The sequence below is a fragment of the Bombus vosnesenskii genome, unplaced genomic scaffold (genome assembly GCF_011952255.1).
Source record: "Bombus vosnesenskii isolate JDL3184/JDL3185 unplaced genomic scaffold, Bvos_JDL3184-5_v1.1 scf7180000013316, whole genome shotgun sequence".
NCBI classification, from domain to species: Eukaryota; Metazoa; Arthropoda; class Insecta; order Hymenoptera; family Apidae; genus Bombus; species Bombus vosnesenskii.
This window is the reverse complement of record NW_022882962.1, coordinates 3,928,365-3,956,347: the sequence shown is the minus strand read 5'-3', so window position 1 is coordinate 3,956,347 and position 27,983 is coordinate 3,928,365. Positions and strand designations below refer to the sequence as shown.

At 36.8% G+C, this 27,983-nt stretch overlaps 1 protein-coding gene across 1 annotated transcript; it reads right to left on the bottom strand.

The window, feature by feature from the left end:
• Positions 1–17: 17 nt before the first annotated feature.
• On the bottom strand, positions 18–27,983 carry LOC117235521 (ATP-binding cassette sub-family C member Sur-like). Its single transcript, XM_033497638.1, is given in 44 exon segments — positions 18–540; positions 626–692; positions 906–1,145; positions 1,254–1,360; positions 1,479–1,710; positions 1,979–2,302; positions 2,395–2,642; positions 2,929–3,107; positions 3,186–3,323; positions 3,768–3,910; positions 3,992–4,221; positions 4,707–4,778; positions 5,274–5,425; positions 11,983–12,136; positions 12,237–12,433; positions 12,705–12,808; positions 12,900–13,087; positions 13,142–13,269; positions 13,386–13,623; positions 13,710–13,881; positions 14,239–14,420; positions 14,510–14,731; positions 14,831–15,057; positions 15,146–15,240; positions 15,317–15,424; positions 15,500–15,565; positions 15,621–15,862; positions 15,973–16,215; positions 16,359–16,496; positions 16,597–16,858; positions 16,930–17,035; positions 17,130–17,367; positions 17,747–17,878; positions 17,946–18,124; positions 18,207–18,369; positions 18,450–18,587; positions 18,671–18,871; positions 18,937–19,083; positions 19,192–19,374; positions 19,624–19,851; positions 20,940–21,042; positions 21,174–21,434; positions 23,938–24,238; positions 27,813–27,983. Coding segments are annotated over 43 exon segments (7,509 nt in total). The 5' UTR covers positions 24,174–24,238; positions 27,813–27,983; the 3' UTR covers positions 18–444.

Below are 27,983 nucleotides of genomic sequence, written 5' to 3'. Positions count from 1 at the left end.
TAAATTAGTAGCACAGATTAACAACTCATGTACCTATAAATTTATTATCAATTAGTAATATTAAAATTATCATGGTTAAAATTATTATCGATCGCAGAGTATCTTTTTGTTCGCTTTCTACTTCTTTTACAAGAATTATATATATATATTGCTATTATATATTGCTAATTAATTACAGTTTAGTCATAAGATACAAGATTAGTGTCTTCATACATTAGTGTCTTCGAATGTAAGAAACATACATAGGAAACTACGCATCTGTAATATACGAATCGATTAAAGATAACGATTATCTCTTTGCTATCGGTATGCTTTTATTGTAGGGTATTATTGTAAACATTATTTTCATCCTTCATGTGCACTTTTTGTATCATTTCACGACTCTTATCAAACGTTTAATGGAGAAATCATGTACAGCTTAGATTATCGTGCGATTTTTCCTGCTTAGAAGCTCGCGTCCCATCCAGAGAACTCGTCCGGTGGAACATTACGATCCGGCGGATACTTTTCGAAATTCCTCGTATCGGTCGGATTTCGTATCTAGGATTTTATAAAAGAGAATAAGTGGTGAGTTTATTTAAAAATTAATATATTTGTAATAATACGTAAAATAGATTTTACGTACTGTCGGAACGATTGGCGCTGGTAAGGTTAATCTTTGCAAGGCTTGCCAATTAAATCCATTGAACCATCTATAAAAATGTTATTTCGTTAAAAAAGCTTGTACTTTCTATTCGAAGAAACGCGATAAACGATCTATTTAAAGATCTAGTTCTACGAAACGAGGAAATTCTACTGAAGCGTTTAAATGAACTCTGCTTAAACATATATATTTGCATAAATAGAAACTTCAGTGCGTTTTAATTGAATTTATTTAAAATAAATTATTTAATTGATAAATTTACTTGTGATCTCGAATATCTTGGATGCCATTTCTTTGGTAGCCAAGACGTTCAGAAGGACTTAGACGAAGAAGCTTCTTGATGATACTGCTGGCGTTTCTGCTAATGGAATTAGGTATTCCGACCACTTCGATGCCCTTCAGAATTTTGTTGTAAATGGACATATGATCAGAACCTCGGAATGGTGGCTTACCGATTAGTAGCTCGTGAGTTAAAATCCCGAGAGCCCAGTAATCCACCGCCCTTTGAATAAATTAAACTTATCTTAAAGTCACCTTCGTTATTTTATTTGAAACTGATCCAGCGTATCTTTATAGAATATTTTACGTTTACTATTTGTTAATTATTTACCTATCGTGTCCTTTGTTCAAAATAATTTCTGGCGCCACGTACTCGGGCGTACCAGCGAAAGTCCACGTTTTCGATGGCCCGATCTTTTTACTGAAACCGAAGTCAACCTGGAAAATGTGCACAAAATTGCGTTTTACCTATTTTCTTGTGAACAGAGTCGAACTATTGACAATCGACTTTCCTCAAACTGTTATCGCTTACTAGTGATTATCAGATCGAACTTACTAGTTTTAAGTATCCACGGGCGTCGAGCATAAGATTCTCTGGCTTTAGATCACGATAAATAATGTTCATCGAATGAAGATGATCCAAAGCTTCTACCACGCATCCTACCATGAATTGTGCGGTCGACTCATCGAAGACTCGTCTTCTTTGGAGAGTTGTCCACACGTCTCCACCTAGAGAGACTTCCATCAGGAAATATACGTATTTCCGGTCCTTGTACGTCTGGTAGAGCCTAAATAAAAGGAAGGAAAATTATATTTCTGAATTATTTGATTAATAGAACGCGGATATCTATGCAAATTAATATTTTAGCAAAGATTTGCCTCATCCACCAAATATTATAAAGTAGATAAATTAACATTATAAATTACACATATTATACAATGCTTTACTTTGGATACTATATACATTTTATATTGAACACTCTATATACTATGTGCATCCTTTCATTTTTATAAATCCGCGGTTTATCAATTGATAAGATTCTTTTTAGTACTGACTTGCATATGAATGGAGAATCACAGGCTTGCATAATATGTTTCTCGTTAAGCACGTGTTCCTGTTGCTGTTGCTCGACCATCACCTTCTTCTTTAGTCTCTTGAGAGCAAAACTCTTCTGAGGATCTGACTTTAAAGTGACTAATTCCACTCTGCCGAACCCTCCAACTCCTAGCGTTGCTTTGGTCTCCAAATCGGCCAAAGTGACGTTCGAATACTCGCTAGTCCACTTCTTCAGCGTCAGCGATTGTTTCTGTCTTCCGTATTCCGCTAACCAATCCTTGTTGCGTATTTCGTCGAGGCCACCCAAATAATTCAGGAAGGAACTGAAGTTTAATGTTATTTAAAAGAACATGAATATTTCCTGAGAACTCACGAGACGAGAAAGTTTATCGTTACTCATTTATGTATAACTCACTGTTGGTCCAAAGTTAAACATTCGACACCAGGCGCCAGTGCAATGACGTTGGCGTGTCGACGATTTTCACCAGTGTCGTCGTAAAGAGCTATTTCTCCAAAGTATTGACCCTTTCCAAGGACCACTAGCTCTTCTTCGTCACCATCCTCGGTGTCTTTTGTTATTCTAACGTTTCCACCGCTGATTATGAAAAATTTGTCACCTTTTTCTCCTTGCGTAACTATTTTTGCTCCAGCAGGATAAAATTCCTATCGGGAAGATATATACTTCTTACTTTCAGAACCAGATTTGCATTCGGATGGTCATTAGTAAATTGCAGATTTTTATGCGATTTTATACTTCTATGAATGCAAATAGAATCTAAACAGACATTTGTTTCATTCGCTACATACTACAGCGAATACTTCGCTTTGAATATTTCAGATACTTTTGCCATATTACGCTCATTCCGCGTATCTTTACACTTTCAAATTTCCTATAAACACATAAACATCTACGATCTAATTATTAGAAATACAAAATATATGTATTTACCACGCGGAGAAGATCGGAAATCTTAGCGAGCACGTGATCCTTTGGCTCGGGCAATTTTTGGAGAACAGAAACTTGTTTAAGGAATCGAATGTTTCCTTCCAGCCTTTTCTGCGTTGTGTCAATCATAACAGTGAGAAACACGGATCGGTCGAGGACCCACACCTTTCCACCTTTCTTTACTGAAAGTTAAACGTGACTTCTTTCAATAGAAAATACAGTTATTAATTATTTTATAATATAATCTACTATATATTTACCGCTGATGGATCGAAGTCTCTTGGTGTTGTATAACAAAGCAATTTCTCCGAACGCGATGCCAGGACCAAAACTTCTTTGGAAATTGTCACCCTCATAGATATCGAACTCTCCTTCCGCTGACACGTACAGGTGCGATCCTAAATTATACATTAAGAAAGGAATTTAGAAAAGCGATATTAATACTTAACTTATGCAAATATTTCACATTTATTTCGTTCGAAGTTACATTTATTAATCGTGTTATCAGTCTATCAAATCGTACGAAGGATCTTTATTTCTTATGTAAATTTATCTATCACTGTATTATGAATTTTTATGCATTTGTTGAAAATTCGAAGAAAAAATTCCCGGAATGCGGATAATATGCAAAAATATGTAAAACATCCGAAGAATAGATTTCATTTTTTTCAAACTGTATCTTTACACAAATATGTATTTGCATAGATGTCTGTAATCTAATTATTCCATAGATAGCTAAGAAAGTTTTTCGCTCTAAAGTGAAATATTCCACGTTCGTGATAAGAATAATTCAGCTATTGTCAGACGACAACTAATATAGAAAAGAAATATTGTAATTTTACCCATATCTCCTTCTCGAATCACTAAGGTGTTCGGTGGTATATGTTTCGGGTACATGGCATCGACTAACGCTTCCACCTGATTTTCCTCAAGGTTACCAAGAAATTCGTTCTCCAAAATGGCCTTTGTAATCTGTTGTTTACTCCTATAGGGAACAAACAAAATATATGTAAAAAATGTATCATTATTTAGAATAGTTCGTTCAATTATTTTTTCTTTAAATTACTTTTCGTCCTTTTCGTAAACAGGAGTTGGCTCAGAGAGTGGCGTTGGAGTTTTGCCGATAATACCGCCTCTGGGATTCGCAGGTTGATCAGAACCATCCGAAGTTCTGACAGGATCTTGTTCGTTCCCATTGTGACTTTGTTGTGGTGGCAATGGTGCCCTACTTTTTCCATGGGACTGTACAGGTGGGCCGATTCCATTAGATATTACCGTAGCAGGTAAGGGTCGTATCTGTATTAGAAATAAAATTTCCTCGTTAAATTAAACATTTTCTATGATTTATCGATTGTTTAAATTGATTTATCGATCAACTCTTTTTAACATTCTGCTATTTTCTAACATGCCTTTTACCTTAATGAAACACAATGAATATTTTGTTACGAATATGATATATAAACATTGGTGATATATATGTTTATTTTAGAATTGTTAAACTTTTCTACATCTGTCTTTATATTACTGATTCTTATGAAATTTCAATTTGTTAATTAGTACCTGTTAGCTCTCACGAAACTACAATATGTACATACTCTATTTGCCTAATGTCTTCCTAGAGATAAAGAAATGAAAACAGATATATCTATTTAAAGATCTTTACACCTTCGTAAGAATATTTTTGTGTCATTGATTTTTACGAAAATCTTACGCGTCCGTTAATTAGTATCCGTTAATTTACGAAATGATGCTTAATCGGAAAGATATTTTTAAATACTCACAACGCCATGAGTCAGATCTGGTTCACCAGATTCTTTGTAGCTCGTTACCACTGGGCTCTTCACATTTTGGTTCTATAAACGAAGAAACAAAGGAATCAAAAAATTATTTGCTTCGTACAGAGTGATTCTCTTACTACAGGCCTCAAAGAACAAGCCGATGATTGGCTGTATATACAGTGGCTATTTCGCAGATTTTCTAACGAAGCCTTTTTTTTTTATCAGACTCTACGTTTCATTTTCATAGTGTCCAATTCTTGTAATCGTATGACCCCTAAATTGTGCGAAATTTAACGTAGTTGCACCTAATTAATTAATACGTAAATGCTATGATAAGATACAACGATATTCAAATATCTTTTGTAGCTACTGTATATGATAATCCCTGTGTTGCATATGTGTGATTAGTTCGAAGTTATTCTTATCTTCATAATCTTATTTCCAGTTCCCACATATGCATACGTGCAGCGATCAGGCCAATTGTGGCTGTTTCTTTTGGGACGACCAGCGAGAGAATCATACGGCATAAAACTATGGTGCAGTCCTTGTTTGGAAAATGTTCAAACTTACTAAGGTCGTACTGTTCACATTGTTCGACTCATTCCCAGACAGAGAGGCAAGATTGATACTGCCCCTCTGTCCCAGGATACTTGGCTTCGGGAAGCACGGGAACTTCATATTTTGTTCATCCACAGCATGACGGAAACACACTCTTTTGACTTCTGAAAGGCAAAGCATCGTTTCAATTTCGCAGTAAATTCGTTTATGTACAAATATTTTGTCGCTGATCGACGCGTTGATCGAGACAATTGTCTTATCTGGTTCCAATTTCTTGCCGATGTTAATTAAGATAACATCACTTATCGTTTCCGTAAGTTCTGATCAAGAGCGATGCGCTTTATTATAACGCTCTTGATTATAAATATTATCTTGTCGCGACTTTTTAAACAAGCTCAAATAGCGATGAAACTACATCTTCGCCTTTTATATCGTTACCATTAAGGACCAAGCAGTAGATAATGTGCAAAAGTTGCGTAAAGTATTTGAAAACATAAATGGCGTAAGTTATTCTTTTATAGAGTTACAAGAATAGTATTAGAATTACGAAAGATTATTACACAAACCGGAAATACAAAAATAACTTTTCTTTCTTTCCTTACAATGTCAATTCGATAGGATTCGATAATGTAAACTGATTAAAAAAAAAAACGTTAGAAGCAAAGTGTCGCGCCGCGTTAACGTTTATTTTGCTTCTTAATAGTTTAAATAAAAACTTACCAAATATAGTAGGAAAATTTTAGTTAAAACTCAACTATCAACTATCGATAATCACAATTTACAGATGTTTTGCCGAGATCTACTATCGAGATCGTCGACTCTCGTAAAAGTTACCGTCAAACAAAAAGTTTTTACGCCAGACGATCACGAGCACGTGGTTTAGCTGATCACATGCTTATGCTAATGATCTTTGATGCACGATATATCGTATGCTGACGTCACGACATATTAGCACGTTCTCACGATGTGGATATTCTCGTTTCAAGGTACGATCTTTTGGATGGTTTCCATTGTCAACAAATTTTCGCGTTAACTAGAGCATAATCGATCCCCATTTCATTGTCGTCTCGAATACAAATTCGTTGTTTTGAGAGTGTTTTATCGTTCCATCTATCTTTCGATTTGTTACTCGAATGGAATGTTGTCTTATGTAATAAAATTCGATAATTTTCGGACTGTACCTAATCGTACGATACGAGTAATAATACGAGTAATCGTTCAGTCGGAGACTGAAATTTAATAAGTTGATGTTATCGCGATCTTGATGTTCATTTTCGTCGGCCATAGTTCAGCTTAGTCAGCAAGAAAGTTGTACACTTGTGAAAAATTAGGCAAACTCGTTTGTAACTCTAAACGGAACGATTATTCTCCGATATTGTATGAGAAAATTCGAAAAATGAGGGCGGATTAATTGAAGTCTTTGTTTGATCGTATCTTGAAATGCTAACGTAATCTCGTTACAAAGAGCAACGTCGGTTTATACTATATTAAGAGACTGATAAGGGTGTTTGATTAGTCATACGAGGATCTGGCCAAATGTTATTTATGCCGTGTTTGTCGAGCACGTGCTTGTACATCCTTGCTAGTTGTCATACTTTTTCAATAATCTCGGTCGTTTAAAAAATTATTCTCCAAAAAAAAAGAAGAAAAAAAAGAAAAGAAAATACTCAATTTATAATTTCGAAGTAACAGGTTGATTATTATACATAGATCAGCAGAAATCACGTGTTCGACTGCAGGAAAGACGTCGATCTTCGTAGTAACTTCAACTGCGAGTAAATTTCGTTCTGCGTTGACTTCCTCGTCATAAATCAAAAGTAAGAGATTATCTGGAAGGAACCGTCCAGTTGGCGACTCGGCGAGGGTGAGGATCAGCATAGGAAGCAGGGAAACAAAGCGAAACGAAAGAGATTACCATCGAAAGTTGGCTGGTTCGAGCTCACGCGAGTATACGTAATGCCACGAAACGATCGCCGAAGCAGCGAGGAACTAGAAAATCGTCTCTTTCCGTGGCAGATCCTATCTAACTGCGGCACCAGGTTCGTTTCGCGTAGCATTTCCTGCTTCGTTAGAAGTCGAGCTATTAACTCGAAGAAGCGATCGAAGTCGTTCGTCTTTTTTCCTTTCAGTCGACCATTGTTTCCCTGTTTTGTCTCTTTGTGTCTATTCTTTTTTCTTCTTTTTACGTAATCACGAGGACGTTCCACCACAAGCACGCGCAAGTTGGCGTTTCGCAATTTTTCTTGCACAATGCTCGCGCGAATGTTACTCGTTAAGCCCGTTGGAATGAAAAGCATGCGACCGATGATCGCGATCTACGTTAACAATGAAAATATCACAGGTATTTTTTATTCCTCTGCGATATTATTTTGCCACGATTACGCAAGATTAAATATCTTTCACGTCCAAGCACGTCCATTGGAATTGTAAACGATTTACAGCTTTTTCTAATTCCTTTTTTCATTGGAAATTGCTATGTGTATGTAGGTGACTTAGATCCGTGACAGTCATGTGCGTAATGTGTAACGTTCATATTAGTAGATGGTAGAGTAGCTGATGCTAATATTGATAGAAATGAGTAAATAATAGCGGAATGAGAAGTGTTAATAATACCGGTTGGATTTCACGACGTTGGAAATATTGAAAACAACGAGAACTTTTTAAACTTCGTCGTTATCAGTACCTTTAATTCCTGCTCGTTTTCCCATTTCGAGCTAATTACCTTATCTCGTCAATGTCAAGTGATTTTTCCATTGTCAGTAGTAATTGCAACGACATGCGTGTTATTTAGGAAGTGTTTCGTAAAAGCTACAACGAAATAAAAAGAGTGGAACATTTTTCTCTTTCGAGACTGTATTTGGTCAAATTATTGTCAAGCAAAGTTGTCTCTGTCGGTTTACCTACAGATGACAAATATTTTATATTGACCAAATCCTTCGAACATTCCATTCGCAACATCGGTGATATCGTTAACGATATTTTGCAGACTGTTAAAACAAACTCAAACAACGTTACTGTTTTTCGTATTCATCGAGAAACGCAGCTTCGTCGCGTACATGTACATACATACACGGTCTTGTTTAATTCTGTAATTAATGTACACGTTCGCTGATATGATTCGTTAAGTTTCGTTCACGCTCACGAACAAATCTGCGTGCCTATCTCGAAATTGAAGAGGTCTATATTAACGAAATATCGTTGAAGTACTGTTTTAATTGTGTTTCGCGCTTAATCAACCGCTGCGACAAGCACAATTAACTCGAGTGTAATCGTTCCACACGTGCTTCTCAGTGTGTGTTCTCCCTCTTAAGACGTCACCTCTGATTCCGTCTTACACACTTTGTTAAATATTCCACGGTTATTTTTGCACTTCGCCAATATTTTCGTCTCGTTATCGTGTTTGATTTTCTTTTGGTTACCCTGTTTGCTTTGTCATCTCGTGATTCTGTTACGCCCGAATTTATACAAGAACAATGGAATTAGTAAAAGGTGAATCGAAACTTTTCTCCCATTTTAATCTAATCAACGAACTTTAAAGCAATCGTCGATCAATCATTCTTCGATCGTTACTGTTTTTCACTCTCGATTCGTTCACATTTGAATTCAGAGAACGTTATCTCATATATATGTACGAAAGTTAATATTTAATTGTACGACGAAATTACTTAATCAGATGCAATATTTGTTTTTTACAACGTCATGCGAGACAGAAAGGCAAGAACCTTATCTGTCATCTGACGTTGCTCGCATTATATTGCAATTGATTTAACAGACACTACCGAGTCAATTTTATCTCACGATTAATGTTCCTCTGTCTGATCGATTAGATCTCGAGATAAACTCTTCCAAACAGAAGAGTTCGCCCTTATGAATATATTCATGTAATATGTACATAGTCTCGTCTTTTTGCGATCTTCGTTTCCTATAAAAATTGTCGACGTCTTCGTAACGTGGACGTTGAATGTAGAAACTCACCTTTCAGATTTAACGTGGAAGACGCGACCGAGAGTCGAGAAAACTTTCCAAGAAACGAAAAATCTTGCTAAAAACTAGTTCGTTCAATGGTTAAGAATGTAATTTTGCTCGATGTGTCAAATAACGAAATAAATGATTTTCTGAGGAACGATGAGCTGCACTCCGTGAATTCGCGCATAAAACTGATATCTCAAGTTCGACAAAGACGCAGAAATCTTATCTAGCCGATAACAAAGAGACGCAGTGTCAACAGGCAGGTACACATACGGCCACGTCTTATCTAATGAATTCTATTCTCTTTTCATTAATAAGGCTGGTATGTCCGCTTTTTCTTTTTCAGATGGAGAGGGGATGGTTCAGTACTTTGTAACCATCATCTTTCTGAAACTCCAATAGAAAAAGATTTTTGAGTTCTCTTCCTTGATCATTTTCTGGATCGCGAGAATATCCGTTGTTTTATCTTTCTTTTTCTCTTTCTAATTTCTCTTTAGTTCTTAAGATTCTCAAGCGAATTTTCGAATCGAAAAGAACGAAATTTTTTAAGCTTTCTTCCTGAAACATTTACATTTTTAACATTGCATGATTACATTTTTTACCGATTACGAATTGTGAAAAACAGAATTATTTCATTGTATTCACGATAATATGGGCTCGCTAACGCCGAAAATAATTACATGCATGCAACGAGCGGTTTCAAAGTTTCTGAATTGAATAAAATTAATCGACGATCGATTCTATCGAGGCTACTATTGATAGACTTGAATTTATCTGTTGTTCATAGCTGGCACGATCACCGTATACAAAAATCCGTAGTATTTAAAATTCAAAGAAAAAAATGGAAACCGAAAAAAAGAATTAATTACGAAATTAGAAATTAAGAAATTTGTTACGAACGTATTGATCTTTGAAATGAACTCTTTATACAGTTTTCTATGGCCGTGTCCCTGAATATACCGATAGTCACCCGTTTTCTTATTTTATCGTTGAAATGGCCTCTTATCGCTCAGTTCGGTGCCTTTATCGCTTCTCATCTATCGGACGTTCCCTTTTTCCTATTTTCTCGCTTTTTTTCGTGTCACACTTTCTTATACGACCACAACGAACCAAGTGTTTCGACAAGATCTTCGATTCTCCCACCTGCCTTACCTTGTGACGTGTCAAATGAAAATCGCATCATTTGCAAGAACTCGTTCTTGCAAATGATCATGGTAGATCGTAAATTACAAAAACTTGTAAAAGCATCCGGCAGTTATGGAAAAAACTTACGGTACTCGTTCCACGATGAATCATCGGCCAGGTAAAAGCTTTCCTGCTCCATTTCTTCCGCGAGCTCGACGTGACAACAATTATTATTAACAGATATCAGCCTCTATCGAGTAAGTAAATCGTGCTTGTCAACACGAATTTCACGACTCACGTGAACGAGGAATGCTCCGAATCTCCGATCTAATCTCGGCGGAAGAACCCGTTGCACGATCGACAAACACGTAAACAACGTTAATCAAGCATACTCACGTTCAAATACGTCTGCTCCCTTACGGCTTATTCTCCTGCGAAGGTTTACAAAACTGCGGAACACCGGCTGCACTGGCCACTTTCGAGATTCATTGTCCGTTACCAACTACGATCTCGCGCGGATCGATTATTCACGATAATTAGAAAGCCTCTGCTTAGACACGAAACTCAGAGGCGAACGCGCGCTTTCATTTTTCTCACGCGTTAATTTCTACCTCGCGCGATTCTCTTTTTTAAGCTTCAAAAATGAGCAAGATCAAGTGTTTGTCACTGAATTTGAAAAATATGAAAATTTCCGATAGAATATCTAAACGCGTCAAGTTTCGTCGACATTATGATCGAAATAGGACAGAGAAGGGGTTAGTTTCGAGTCGACAGTAGAGGAGAAGTGGAACGAATTCGACCAACTTTCGTTAGCAGACTCGCGGTCTTATCGACAGGCCGCTCTCAATGCCACTAGTTGAAAAATACGCGCTCATTTCCCATCGCTGTCAAACAGTGGGGGTATTGGCAATTATTATCGTTGGCCACCTTATCCGCACGTAATATATGCCGCCAGTGATTATGTATTCGAGTATACGTGAATATGGCATGATTCGAGCGGAAAAACCGATACCACCGAAATAGCCCGTGAAAGTACATTTGCATCAACACGTTCGATCTGATTAGGAGATAGGTGCATTCCATTAATATATGCACGATGGATCGAGCGAATTAATTGGCCTAAGATTCTTTCCTTTGATCGATTCTTTTCTCTTGCTTTCCGATCGACGTTGGAAACATGTTCGCGAACGATTTTTCTGGTGATTGAGAAATTTCGGGGATGAGATATTTTTAGAGCGAAGGTATAAAAATATACACAATTGTATGGTAGAATTATTTTTTCATTTTCTTTGTTAATAATATACGGATTCAAAACGAAAAGGTTTTTAAAATATATTATTATGTATTTTATTTGTGAGTGATTTTTATATGCAACGCAGCTTCGTTATCTATGCAATGCGAATAACAGTGAAATGTATTTCAGATCGATCAACGATCATTCGAATGCATCTTCGTATTTACAAAAATATTTCAGAAATTCCTATATCACTACGATACTCTACATTTATCGTTCGTATCAAAAATAAATACTTTGTGACGAAACATGGTTAGATACGTTCCTCTGTCCCAGTCTTTCAATGTTATCGACCTTTATCATCGTCCTTTTATGCACGTGTGCTTTTTCAACAATTAGTCGTTTCATTCTCTTCATTGGACTTCAACATATTCGCGAAGAATCCACCTTGCCGTTGCATTAAGTCCGCTGGTAGTCCATCTTCGACGATTTTACCATCGTGGAACACGATTACTCGATCGCAATCCAATAACGCTGACACACGGTGCTGAAAAGTAAAGTATCAAACGTAATTAACAGGGAACGAAGTTGTTACGGTCATTTTCCTTCGTGGATATAAAGGACGTTGAGAGTTAAAGCGAAGTTACCGCGATAGCAATCACTGTTCTGTTCCTGAAAGCAGTTGAAACTGCTTTCAAGAGATTCTTTTCAGTAACGGCGTCGAGAGCGCTGGTTGCTTCGTCGAGGACGACGATCGAAGACTTCCGCAGGATTGCTCGTGCCATACAGAGCAGCTGTAGCTGACCGGAAGAAAAGTTCTCACCTCCTTCTTTCACTTCGAAATCTGTTTCGGGAAATTGTATTCTTATTTATTTTCTAAAGAATAGTATTGTTAAAAATATTTAGTGAAAAACTGGACCACTGACTAGAGCTTTAACGTAAATATCGATTTATTAACAGAAGCTTTCATTTTCTCCTTTTATCTTAAAGTCTGTTCGATTTGAAGACTTATATCGTTACGAACGTTGCAATTTTTTGATCATCAGGTACGAGAAAAAGAAATTTATTTAATTTATAAAATTGAACTTTGTGTTTGGAATTAGAAATTCACTTACTTAGACCTTCAGGATGAGAGGCAATAATATCCTTAATTTGTGCTACTTCCAAAGCATTCCACAGTTCCAGATCTTCGTGTTCCGATAGAGGATCCAAATTCTCTCTGGAGGAAATAATATTCGTATTTTATCGTCGTTTTCAAAAGACGTTCTCTATTAAAAAAAAAAAAAAAAAAAAATAAATGTATAAAATACCTAATGGTACCACTGAACATGATCACATCCTGAGGAATCGCTGAGAGTCTCGAACGAAGAATTTCCAGAGGAACTTGACGAACGTCTGTGCCATCGATCGATATACGTCCCTGAGTAATCTCCAATAGTCGAAACAGCGCCATTACTGTGGACGACTTACCACTTCCGGTTCTTCCGCAAATTCCAATCTGCGAGAAATACCTATGAAAACCTAGAATTTTGTAATTCTTTGAAATTTTTACCTTTTGGCCTGGCGTAATCTTCAAGGATAGATTCGAGATCACTGGTTCTCTTTGTGAAACGTATCTCAGAGAAACATTTTCAAAAATAATCTCACCTTTACCTGGCCAACTATCAGATAAGTGGAAGTCTAGAAAATATCGTATAAAATATTCCAGATAACGTAGAAAATATTGAAAATATATTAATAATTCATTTGGTTCTTATAACGAAACAACGATGAAAGATTAAAAAGCATTAAAGTACCATTTTGTTGGTAGTTTTCAATAGGAGCATATCTGTAAGTAGAGATACGTGCAACGCTACCAAGATACATTTCGGTCTCCGCTGTGAATTTCACTACCCAATTTAAGTAAATTGGCACTAAGAGGGTGTAATTAATCGCCAGACCAACTAGAGCAGGTGTAACGCGATCTGGATACAATTCTGCGGAAATTAAGACGGCGAGTGTCGCAGATCCTACTATAACAGCACCCAGATAATCCTAAATATTAAAATTTATGATAAAGATACAATAGCCGAACTGGAAAACTGTAAAAATAATTCTAGAAGCTTTGCAAGTTTTCTCACTAGAGCAATGCCGAGCCACCGGCTACTGGAATTCAGGAGGAGAAACGCGTTCGTGTTAACGTCTAGGCACTTCATAGCCTGTTCCATGAAGCGATTCTCTTGTTTGGAGGCACGTAATGTTGCTAGACCGCGAAGTGTCTCAGAAAAATGCGTTGTGATTGGCCATCGGGTACTAGAAACGAATAATTGAGATTTTTAGATGAACACAGGATTTAGAAAGGCAAAATTTTTCTTCTAAATTCGCTAAAAAATATTTGATCAATTGGACAAGTATATTTTTGCAAATTGGGTCGTGCAAGTTTATGTTCACAAATATATTTTTTACTGATTGAACTCTCTATAACATTGCACGATCAGTTTTAAAATCAAACGTTTTAAAAGATTTTTCAAGGAAGAATAACGATTCGTCCGGAGCAAATTTGCGGAGAGTTTCCTATGTTAATCTATGAAGGTTTAAAAAAGCTAAGGAAAAGTTTGTAGAAAATATTCGCAGAAAACCAAATACCACTTACAAAAATATGTACCGTACCTGCCGTCTAATCGTTGCAAATGTTTCGCACTGCATCTATAAAACTTTTGAACGATATAATAAGCTGCACACGTGGGTATAGCAGCAATGAAGAACCACGGTGATACGATGACGTTTACTAGTATCGCTGAACCACAGAGCAAGACGAAGAATGTCAGTCTTTGGATCGACATAGATATTTTCTTAAAAAAAAAAAAAAAAACAAAAAGATAAATAACTGTGCATTTCTTTAATAACCACGAATCGACTAATTTTTTTATCGATTATTCACCTTATCGATGACGCCTGTATCGGCGCTGAATCTGTTCAAAATTTTTCCCACAGGATTACAATCGAAGAACGACATCGGTACTCTAAGAAGTCTGGACACGGCTTCCTCGTGTAATTTTCTTCTCGCTCTGGCTCCTGTCCATTGACCAGTTGCATTGCATACGAAAGACAAGAGTATAAAGACAAGGGAAAGAATGATGTAAACTTTAAAATAGAACACCGTCTGAAATAAAATACAGCACAGTCTGAGCGGATTCCTTATCCATTGTAATGTTCAATAATCGAATCGTAAATCACGGACAAAATTATTTTACGCAGTTACATTTCGGTTTTCTTGATTGAAGTTTACATTGTCCTCGTCTGTCCACTGACTCAGCCAGAGATCGATATAAACTCTCAGAACTTGGCAGAAAATTGCTACTCCTATGTAAATTAGGCCTGGTATCCAGCCTCCAGCTTTTGTGTAATCGCAAAGGATCATCCTTGTGACTATTCCACTTCTATCTTCATATTGAAATTCTTCTTCTTGTTCCTCTGTATCACAGTCGTCTAGAGAGAGAAAAAAGAAGAACTAGCTTTTTTGTACTCTTTTTCGATATTACTTATCAGTAGTAGCTTCTTTATAAAGTGTACTAACTTCCTTCAAGTTCATCGGGTTCATTAGTTCCTGTGGACTCTATCGATAGCAATCGTTTAACGGGAAAATGATCATTCTCCTGTTCTTGATTAATTCTAAATGGATAAAAACTATTCGTAAAAAGAGATATTGCTGCATATGAGAAATAGTATAAATTCATTTCTTTCGTACTTTTTAACAGTGTATTGTATTTGTCTGTTAGAGTTAGAAGGTATTAATTTTCGTAGCACGCCTCTGTCTCTATTTAATGTCAATTCATCGGGACGTGGACTGATAATTCTACAGAAGATTTCAAAAATAAGATTCATCCATTTCAAATCGTTATAAGAATTTAAAAATAGCTATTCGACTCACGCGCCAGAAAATATTTGCCTGAAAACGCCGTTTCGTTGTCCGTTGTCAAAAGTGTTATTCCTTTTTCTAAAATAAACTGATTTTTATATTTATGCAAGAAAAAAAAAACATACTAGCGTACCTAGGAACAGCGTATTGACTTTCGAGAATGGTCGGAGTGCTGCTCTGTCGTAGAACAGGGGGTGGTTGTCTTTGAGGTTGGAGACTGCTCGATCTGACAGCGTTTCGATGGAATTTAAATCTTTTTTTCCCGATGTTCCATTCTTCAGAGGGCACTGGAAGATCTGTTAGATCGTGGGCTAAGTATCTCGATCCGCCAAGGGTAGTTCTTCTCATTCTTAACGGGACGAAAGCTGGAGGATTCTGGTGAAACCAAATTTTTAAGTTCATCGATCAAAACAAGAAAAAGAAAAGAAAAGGGAGGAGAAAACGTGCAACACGACGATAATATAATTATTAATCGCAAAGTCTACCACATGGGCATCTTGATCAGTGGTCCAGGATCCATCGCCAAGTCGTTTGTTCGTCGCACTCACACCGATTCTGGATACTAATTTCATCAAGGCCCACTTGTCTTTCGCAGTTCTATCAGCGCGATATCCTTCGTTTTTATTCGTTGCTGTTTTCCTCCACTCGATCGCTAATTCTGGATCAGCATCTTCGATCGCTGATTTCGTGCCCACTACTCGAATACGACATCCGTCCATCACGACAACCTTAACCACACGATCATTTACCTATTGCGCCTTTTCTTGAACAATTTCAGTTTATCATACACTGCTCATAACTTAGTGTAGCATTACCTACATTAACTATTGTTTTGAACAGTGTAAGAGTACATTGCCTGACTGAGACATACTTGATGAGCAGTTGATAACAATTCTAGTCGGTGAGTAACCATAATCACCGTGCGTCCGCTCCTCAGCAGCAGCTTCCGGATTCCTTGATCGAAGATCTGCTGTGCAACTTGATGATCCAGCGCGGACAACGGGTCATCCTGCAAATATTAGTATTTGAATCTTTTATTTAAACCTAATTATTTCAACGTACTATTTTTTATTTAAGAAATAAAATGTTTAGTTTAGAAACTAGCTAACCATTATTATAACGTCCGCGTCGTTGTACAGCGCTCTGGCTATAGTTACTCTCTGTTTTTGGCCTCCGCTCAAATTGATCCCTTTCTCACCTATCCGCGTGAAATCGCGACCCGGAAGTATATCGACATCCGGTTGCAGAGCGCAAGCCTTCAATACATTCCTGTACCTTCTCAATTTGTACGGTGATCCAAAAAGAACATTGTCCCTCAAACTGGCGTTCTGGAGCCAGGGTTTCTGAGCCACATATGCAACCTTCACCCCTCTATTTTACAATAGTTCGTTTACAATTATAATATAGAAAAATTCGAAATAACAAGGAGATCTCTGACTTACTTAGCCCACTGAATCGATCCTGTTGTCCTCTGGATCTCTCCTAACATTCCTAATAGTAAAGAAGTCTTTCCACTTCCTGTCTTTCCAACAATTATAGTCAGCTGACCTGAAAGTGACAGTAGTACGTGGTTTTTTAGATTTTGCGTAGCTGCAAGTGATCGATAATTGCTAAGAGTGGATCTGCATCTAATTAACCTTACCTCGTGGAAAACTAAGATCGGATACGGATAACAGACTTTCATCGGTGCCCCAAGAAAATCCGCAGCGCTTCATTGTAAGCACCGGAATCTCCGGATCCTTCTCAAACACGGTGTCCACCGATGAATTTATATCCATCGTGTAATCCGCCAAGTCAGAAGATTGTCCATCTTCTTCGTCTTCTTTGATGTTATCCAACGATCCAAAATTGGGAGTGTTGTGCGTTTTCATTGTTTCTATCTGAAGAAATATTTAATTGACACGAATAGAAATTCATATTTTGCAATATTTCGTAGTATCTAGTTCCTAATATTTTATAATATTAAAAATGTAAAGATATTTTGCAATTGGCAGGTTTTCCGGAAACCACGGGACAAAATGACACTGTCGAGGATCTTAGTTTTAGCTGTTTAATATCAACTACGTTTGAATTAGTAACTATAATTTTTCTTAAAGAGTTTTGTTCTTTTTATATTTAGAAAAGAAATAAAAATGTCATAGTAGCTTAATTACTCGAATAAAAAATACACTCAGAGCGTCGATATATTTTTCACGGCATCTCGGTTAGTATATTTCAAGCATATTTCAAGTATTATCGTTGTATTTCATAGATACTTACAGTGCTCTCTTCGATAGAATTGGCCAGCGATGATGTATTTTCGGCTACTTCTGATTTTGCATCGTTAAGATTAGGCAAGACATTGTCGATCTCCGGAAGTTGGAGAAACTCCTCTATTCTGTTTGTTGAAATCTATAGAAATCTTGAATTAAAGTATTTATTAAGAAGAACACAATAACAGTCGAAAGAATTTGCTTACCATAGCGTTAATAATGATAGGTATCATCACAGGAAAAATGAGAAGGGGCACTGTGAGCTGTGAGAATAGAGCTAAGCTTGCAAAAACATTTCCAGCCTCGAGACTTTTCTCTTCCAGCCAGAAATAAACGGCAAAAGTGAAAAGTGTCGTCAGTACCGATGAAGCATGCGTGAGAAAGTCTAATTATCAACAATCCACGTTTCAATTAACAACGTTATTTCGAAACAAAATTCTTTTCTTTGATCGAGAAGCCGAACTTACTTATAAGGGTCCAATAGAAAGAATCCTTGTCCAGCATTTTTAGCTCATCGTTTCGCGTTTTTCTTATTTTCTCCTCGAAAATATTTTCCCAGGCTCTAAGCTTCACTAATCTTATTCCTTGGAAGATTTCGTTAACCAGACGTAATCTAGCGTCGCTGCTTTTCTAAAGATAAAAATATTGTCGGTTCTAAAACTGTCTTTCCATTATTAGATATTTAAGAGAAATTACATGTATCGACTTACGGCGACCAATTTAGAATTTTCCGACATTTTCTTGCCAAGCACCAATTGTAGTGGCGTTACTATCAATATGCAACAGAATGCACCGATAATTGCACTTATTCCCAATTTTGTGTAAAGAAGAAAAACTATAGCGCTGATCTAAAATCGATATTTAAAATTTCAAATCGTTATTAGCTATAAGATATAAATATCTAATTATCGTTAATTATTTATTCTTTCACTTTTAATGGAATTGCCCAGGTATAGTGTCCAATCCAGAAAAAGCTCATCACATTGTAAGCATCCTCAGATATTAGGTTAGTTAAGGTTCCAATATCAGCAGATTGCTGACATTTATTCTGTTCTTTCTCCTTGTCTGTCGGATTATCCTCTTCGTCGATACTCCAAGAGCATAAACGCAAGGCTTTATCGTATAGCAGCGCCTGTAATTTTAATTCAATTCTCTTGATGGTTTTCGATGGTTGCTATTTTCGAGTTTCAAGTGTACCTGAAGTGCGTTCTTCAGGCGGATCCCTTCAACGCAAAGGATATGAGTGGAGGCCTGGCTTAGAGTGCTTTGTAATAAAGAAAAGAAAAACACCAACAGGCATAAAAAATAGCCATTTTGCAAGATTTCAGGAAATGTCATGGCACTCTGAAATATTCCATAGTGTCTTTAATTAATTCTCTGTTTAATCTTTTCAATCGTTGTATTTTCTATTTAATTCTTTTAAGTGAAATGTTATCGAACAATGTTAGATACCATAGAGTTTCGATTTATTGTCCCATTTTGAGAAGCAGAGACGTAGTTCAGAATTTTAGAAATAGACATCGGTCCAACAAGGCTTGTAGCGTCCCCCAGTATTTTAAATAATCCCCCAATGGCAAACGGGTACCATATTCTTTTCCAGTAACATCGCCAAAGACGTAGTTTCTCGTTTCTCTCCTACGGAAACAACCAAACACTCCGAATCATCTCGATTTTTATGATTAAATATAAATATAATATAAATTACAATTTGTAACTCATACTCTGTAGTTAAGATACAAATTTTGCTACTCGTGTCATTTATCCATGAAACTCTTTCAACTAATATTAGAATATTTCATTAAAAATTGGTATCCTGTACCGTTTTTTTTTCTCCGGTCCTACCGATTAGAAAATATTTTTCTTATATTCGAAGAATATAATTACCCTATGTTTCTCGTAAACTTCACGAAACTTGTCAAACTGTCTCCTAGTAGTCTCCTCCTCGGGAAGTTCTCCAAGGTCGTGGTTCTCCAACGGCGTACTGTATCCCTTGCACAGCAGGTCGATCACCCAATGGAAGGTGATTCTATTGAGAAACGGCACGTCCGCGTGTTTGTACGCTGTTCTTCGTCGTTCTCCTCGCTCGATCAAATACCTTTTCTTCCTTCTTGTCTAGACGGAACGAATATCGTAAGTTGACTTATTCGCGGCGGCGCTTTAAGATACCGGGCTATTTGCATGCTTCAACCCGCTTGTTTTTACTGGGTCAAGGAGTCGGCGTGCACACGCGAAATATATTTGGAGCAAACGCAGAGTACCGCCTTACCTGTTATCGGAAGACCACTTACGGCTCAAACGGAACCATTCTTAACGCGACTATAGTTAGACGTGAAATATGTTTTCAATTCTACCGAACGAAGCTTGAGGAAGAGGTTGATGTATAGTGGCATTAGTGGAACTTCAATGATGGATAGTTGCATTACAGCGAATGGAAGTGATTGTATTCTTGTAAAATAGAATGATCCTTCAATTTTCTTTCAATTTTCTTGTCTTTTCCTGGATTTATGTTACTTTTTATTCATTTTGTTCTGTTGTACGAAGCTAGTGCAACATCAACGATGGATGGTTGTATTGTAAGGAAGAGAACAGAAGAGATTAGAATTTGATTTTATTCCACTGCAAGCGTTATCCTTCTATTGTATTGTTTCTTTATTTATGTTATTTTATTATTCTTTATTTCTGAGATTTGGCTAAGAACTTGCATCGACTCGCAATTAGTTTAGATACAGTTTAATTATTTCTGTACGTCGCAACGTGTACACCGGTTGTCGAAACATTCGCGAACTTTCCGCGAAGCGACATTTTATTTAATTTCCTGGAAATTGAATATCGAATAGACGGGACGGTTCTATTTTTGCGATCTAGTTCGCAGCGTCGAGGAGGAAAAGTTCGCATTACCACTCGATAAGCTCTGCCTCTTCAGGCTGCGATAATAAACATTATTATTCAAACAAGCTGAGTAAATGTAAAACAAATGTTTGCACTTGGTGCCGGGAGTAGCTGGCTCTCTTCGATAAGGTTGTAACGCTGTGTCGCTAATTCGCGATGCTTGCAGTAAGAACTAGCAGGCTTATAAACTACGTATCTAATAGCCGAAGCAGATATATAGTAGTTAAAATAAATCCTCCCTTGATCGCGCAAGAAATCTTGAAACGATAACAACTTAGAATTAATAGTAATTGGATCATTAAGCAACTTACCATAAGATAGAACGTGTAAGAGTCCAAAACGGCTAAAAGCCCACAGGTAATAGCCGTGAACGTTGTGGTTGCGAGTCGAACGTGTATCATGGACAGACCATATCTGTATATATTCGGCAATTATTTCCAAAAAATCGCAAATTCATTAAAAACAATAAAGAGGAATATTTGTTAATTTCAAAATTCTTATTAAATAATAATTTTTCTAATAAATGAATAACAAGTGTAACTGACCTAGACAGACACATAAATTTCCATGCTCGCGATAAGCTAATCGTGACGAAGATTCCAGCAGAGAGGGCAGTACCACAAGCATCTCTAACCTCGGTCCTCCGATGAATGATCCAACAGTAGAGGATGGCTACGATCATCAGAATCAACGAGAAAGAAATCGACGTGAGCAACGACTCGCAAAGTTCGACAAAAAGCACCGCCAACACTGTCATGCACAACAGTGTTCTAGTTGTATGAAATGGTAGGAGTCCTCTGCAATCTCTAAATAAAAAGAATGTTAAAAAAGAATACATCCTTTACCAGGCATCGGATGGAATTTAAATTTCATTATTTCTTGCTTGATAATGACACGGAGAAATTGTAATATTTTCACTGAAACTCGTGATTCATAGTTATTATCCTACGTTAAAGTACTTAAATATAACTTGCAACTTGCCTACGAGCTTTGAATACATTTATATCGGATCAATCGATCTCCGACAAACCTCCAATTACAAGAAAATGATTCTTCTTTCTAGAAAATAAAGCAGGAAGCACAACCTTCTCCTGTATTGGTCCAATTTCCGTACGAAATCAATCTAAGTCAAGTGGAACGCGAAGAAAATCAAGTATGCGACTAATTACCACGTAATTACCACCTTCGTTAAACGGATATCGTAATTTTTCTCGCATCAGAGCTTCTAGAAGTTTATCGACTTTGCTTCTGGGCCAATAAAATTACACTCCGTAACTCGTCTCTCTATTTCTAGCTTTTCGATCCAACCACCCCGGTGGATTTTCTTTAGAATTTCAGACAATTTCTGCATTAAACATTATTTCGTCTTTCTATAGTTCGACTTTTATTTAAATATACGACTGTTCCAAGATTTTATACCGAAAAATGTTTTTAAAATGTTACGCAAATATTATGCGTCTTTCTCTGACTCTGTCACGGAATGATAACGCTGAAACAAGATTCACATGGAGTGAAATTTGAAGCACGATAGTCCGTAAGGGTTAAGAAGGCAAGGAGGAATTGCTATTGATTTTTCAGCGAACGAACAAGGATAAAAGCCATCTCATTCAGCTGCATTAAGATTCCTGGAACGGGCAACGTGACGCAAACCAGGAAAGAGTGTACACGTAGGTATTCGAAAACCCTGCAACAGCACGTGTTATGAATTATTCTGGTAATTAATCTGGGTCTTCTGTTGATCCATTTAATCCGCGCTTCTCGCTATTCCACGCGGTTAACGACAACTTTGATGTTTTCATTTCGGATTATGACTTGTGTTTTTCGTACGTTCTCCGTCTCTTCTTTGGGTTTTATGCTTTTCGTGAATTTGGTGACCTTTTGAAAGTTATTAATCAATTAAACGAAAGATATATTTGTATTTGGTAAAACTGATTACGAGTTTTATTACAAGATCATCCGAAAAAATGTTCTATTGTTAATAATCGACGAAAAGTAATTTTTCTAAGCTTAATCTTAATTCCAAAAAAAAAAAAGAAAGTATATATTTCTGTTATCTCGTAGCAGAAACATCAGAAATCTTGAGGACAAAGAAACAATTATCTTTCAAATTATTTGACGCTCTTCCTCGTTTTATCATACTGTTAACATGGTTTAGGCAAGTTAGTTGACAAATAAGACATTAAAAGAGATTACTGGATATGTGGTAGCAAGAAATTCCGAAATCTTGTATATCTGTCACATTTTTGATTTATGGAACGAGGAACGCTGGAAGTGACGAGCGTGGCATGGAAAACAGATGAAAGTTTGTGGATGTAAGCCCGTTCCAGGAACGTGGTGGAGTGTTACAGATGTTTGACATGGGCAAATATCCGGCAATATTCTTCAGAAGAGAACCAATTACACAGTAAACCATTCTAATCTTTAAATTTCACCAGTTGTTTTTTTCCAAAGAAGAACTTTTTTAATTACAGCGAATGATCAAGCATCGCCGAAAAAGCAATAAATAAAGCAACGAATAATTCCACGTAAAAAGGGTCAAGCAAAGGCGAAGAAATTAACAGGCTCGATAAAATTTCACCACATTAATTGAAGCAAATTGTTCGAATGGGAACATGGTCCCATATGAATCATGGGACATCCCAAACGTGAAACATTTCGTTTAATTGAATGTTGCTTCAATTGGTGTGAGCTAAGCTGCAGCTTCTAGCCTCGCCTTTTGAAATTAAACATTCGATACACGTTTTTCTGAAACTAAAGATATCCCGTTTCAACCGAAGCAAATACCATTCCAGCTATGAATAGCCAAATCTTATCGCTCGTGGAGTATCTTTCGATCGTTATTATCAAGCGTTGTATCAGTGACTGTGAAATAATGTACAAATAAACCTTGCTTTCTGTTATCAGACTTCTGTTAAACGATGCAAAGTTACTTTCGAAGCAAGCAAAAGCTTTGAAATGAAAATTTCAACGGACATCACATTCGATCGCCATTGTCCAGCGCTGTACCAGAGACTGTGAAATAACGTACAAATAAACCGTGCCTTCTGTTATCGGACATCCGTTAAACGATGTAAAATTACTTTCGAAGTAAGTGAATTCTGAAACGAACATTTCGAGGCAGGTAACTTTCGAAGAGAAAATTTCGAAGCGAGTGGAACAAAAAGTTTCGAAGGAAGCCTCTTCTTGCTCTCAACTGCTCTCGTTAAATCGAGATAAATCTCAATGATCGAAGCGAATGGATCGTAATTCATCTCTCTATCGTGAAAATGAAATCTCCATCGAGTCTTGTCTTTTCTTTCGTCAACTTACTTTGGCTGTTTCCTGTGTTTACATCTGAGAAAGGTGATCAGCGCAAGGATGACCGCGATGGCTGGAACGCAGATATTGACGAGTTCCATGAGGCAATTCTCGATGGAATCATCCTCGTTGGAATCATCCTCGATGAAACGGACGCGCGTACCATTTTCCGTTCGCCAGGACCATTCGACGCGTCTCACGGGTTTTGGTAGGATTTGTAGAAATTTGTAACTCTTGCAAAAGTCCATTTTAATGGTGTTTTAGGAAACGGTATTTGCGTGTGATATCTGGACACATCGTTCTTGATATTCGCCTAAAAATATTATTTTTCTATATTCTTTGAGACATAAAGAAGAATATTCGTTCTTTCTCTACCGTTTCATTTCCTTCAATTTACAATCTGCTTGAAAACATTGTCGTTATATAATTTTTTAATTATTTATATTTTTTGATACGCAAACAACGAGTATCTGCTTTCTTTGTACCGTTTTATTTTTTTTAATTTCGAACGATTTGTGCGTACAAAAATATACGTATACGTAAAGTATATGTGTACGAATCTTTCTTTTTCCGATGAAAGAATATTTTTCACTCTGATAAAAACGCTTGGACGAGCCTTTGTTACGAGATCTTTAATTGTTTAAGCAAAAGTATAAAACAGTTGTTACTTTTTTGTATTAATTTTTATCGCAAAAATATTCTTTTAAAAGTCTTTTACGCTTCGATATTCTCTTCCTGTCGTTATATTTTTCTACGTTGGTATTCTTCCTACGTGGTTTACTTAATTCAGTTTCGTATAATCCGTCTATTTCGTCTTTGGCTACACGTTTTATAGTCAAAAACGGTTTGCGTAACTTCGATTGAATGCATTTTGCAATCACTAAGAATAACATGTTTTCATTATTTCTACTGTGACGCAACGATAAATGGGTTTGCTGGAAACCGTTCTAGCTTCCGGTCCACAGGCTTTCAAACGCGCTTTGTTTTTCGACAGACCTTTATACTCACCGAAAATATCTTACGCTCGGATAACTCTCGATGCGTCCGATAAAAATGCGTTCGAGTCGAGTGCTTCCTCGCGTGAACTCCAGTTAAACTTGTATTTTGAGCCGCCGTGTCTTTTATGAAAATAAAAAGTTGATAAAGCTACCGGAATCTAAAGGAGAATCTAAAAATAATTCTTGATAATTTTGTAATGCTTTGACAAAAGATACACAGTAATTTTATTGCTGTTTTGTAAAATGGATTCCTTACAATGTCCCAAACATTTAGTAAGCCGATCTCTTTTTCATTGACAGTCGAAAGACTTTCCTACATCTGATAACATTTGAATCATCGTATTACGTAATATATCTTTGTGCCATTTGAGTTTCCTCAAATTTACATATAGCAAAGTATACAATGTACTAAATTTTATTTTTTACGGTATACGACGATATATCGATAAAATGTATATTTCACCAATTGTGTCTCGATATTTATATCATTTTCCAAGCTCTAATCAGTATGCATCTGCAGCTAAACGATCCCGAGCCATTAAGGGTTAATAAAATTTGGTTGCACTGCAGGAAGATAGCGGAACAAATTCTTTTATTATACTCGTGCCAGAAGATTCTCTAAATTGAATTGCGTTTAACAGTGACCTCACGAAAAGACTTGCCCCTTAATGGTTTAAATTAGTACTTGAAACTTCCGTGGCGTGTTTCGTATTAACGAGAAGCCCATGCAAAGAGACCATTAGTCTCAAGGCGACGCGTCGTCGACCAAAAATTTCAACATCCATTCATGCCACGAGACAAGAAAAGGAAAAAAAGAAAAGAAACGTCGATCGCTCGTTACTAATTCGATGAACCGCGAAACGTACAGTTTGTAAGGATTTGTCTTATCCTTACGAGAAAAATGCAAAAGAGACGCGAAGTGGACTCGCGCTTACAGGTAAAACGTTCTTATCGACGCGTTCATTAAATAAGCGATTAATTGAAATTCACGGATGCCAGTCGGCGATATGCTAAGTTCCAAAGTAAAGTAACAACACTTACGTGTCTCGCAACTGGAATTTTTCGACGCGACTCGTTACCATAATTTATACGGTGACTCCACTACCACGCGTTTTCTGTTATGTTACCGATGATTTACGTTCTGTTACTACGATCGCTTCCGAAACCGAGCCTTCGCTTTAGCCTTCCAATAGAGAACGTTCGTTCGTTCATAGAACGACGATTGTGAATCGCTGTATCGATGAAGATGCATCTTCGGTGAAGATTTGAAAGCTTCGCTTTTCAGATTCACTTTTCCCAGGTGGAATTCTTAGGTGATCGATTTTTGTACCGTGACGATCGACGTACGAAATGCATCGTCTATAAACATCGAGACATCTACTCGTTACGTTCGTTGGAAAATTCTAACGGATTTTATTTCGTTTAATGTTTTATATTACGCGAAACGTATGAATCGAGTAACATCAGCTTCGTAATAAGGCAATTAGAAATTAGAGGCGATGAAAAACATTGAATTTGTTTGAAATATCAGCAGGTACGCTGATACCTGCGGTTACGATTGACAGTGTATGTGCAAATGATTAGTATTCTATCGGATGAATTCGTACGTCATCTGAAGAATCATTCTTGTTATTTCTGTGCCAGAGTTACGTGTTCTTAATATTTCTTCCTCCGCTAGATATTTTTAACGATATTTTTATTTCTCATTCTTTATCGAGAGTTATGTATTCGATAGTTTGGGAACTACGCGTTCGTAATATTCGGCGACTCGTTTATTTTCGTTAGAAGTGAGATTTTCATTATTCAATTTCTCGTGCTAGACCTTGATTTAACTTTTCCGGGGAAAATTTGCATTCCACGGGGCTATATTTTTATATAGTCTCGTTTATTATGCATAATATCTGACGCTAAAAGTATCGAATGTTGTTCGTGTTACGTAAAACGTTGGTAAAAGTGTGGTTAGATTTTTTCGCGATTAATGAGTTCTGTGAATGAAAGAGAGACACAGTCGCTATATCTTTTATTATGATTTTCATGCAATGGAGAAAGAATTGCTATTAATAGAGAAAAATGTTTAGTAGCGAGTGAAATCGAATGACGTGCATGTTGTAAGTTTATTCACGAACGTAACGATTGGTATTTGAATTATTTTATATTTCCTAAAGCTAAAACGATGTTGCATTAAAGCAACGCGTATAATACTGGTCATTAAGATATATCGGTTACGAAACCTCTGTCAATAAATTTCAATAATCACCTCTTAGTTCCAAGGAACTATTCAAACATTGCAAATATTATGATTGAAAGCCGTTTTTCATGTCGTTTGATTTGTGTCACTTTTTTTTAGTAATTCATATCTATAGCTAACATCTAAGAATAACAATTAGAAGCCAAGTCCAAGAACCTTAATTATATTTATATACGAGTAGCGCTATAGTGCGTCCTCGATTTCGACAATAATCAATTTACAAGTTTTCGACTGGCAACGAGAACAACGAGAAAATCAAATCAAAAATTCCAGGGGTTAAGGAGTTCCACACTCTCGTCCTCGATACGAATATTCTCTCGAACAGTGGTTTTACAAAATCCTAATATTATTATCTTCTCGTCTAATGTTTAAGAAACCTTTCAAACACGCGATCCTACAATAATCTCACAAGAATATCGAAACGAAAATAAGTGCGAGAATTGCAAGCTTGTGTAAAACTTGATCTTCGATGCGAATAGCGTTAACAAATTATGATATTGATAATCCTTGAACCAATTTGCAAAGATCTTCCAATTATTCAACTTTTCGTCTCACGATCGAGAATAACATAATAAAAAAATAGAAGAGAAGAACGAGACAAATTAAGAAATCTGTAGCGTATACAGAGCTTAAGGATGCACCTTCGCTCTCAGCGCGTGTATTCATCGAATGCTCGAATTCTAAAGGGCCAGGAACCACTTGTCGGCCTCGAATCGGTATTCCTGGTCACGCACGTGCGCGTTGATCGTTTCTGCAGAGAAGCACGCGTGCTTTCTGGTTGACGGTCCGCGGCTTACTGACAGATCAGAGAG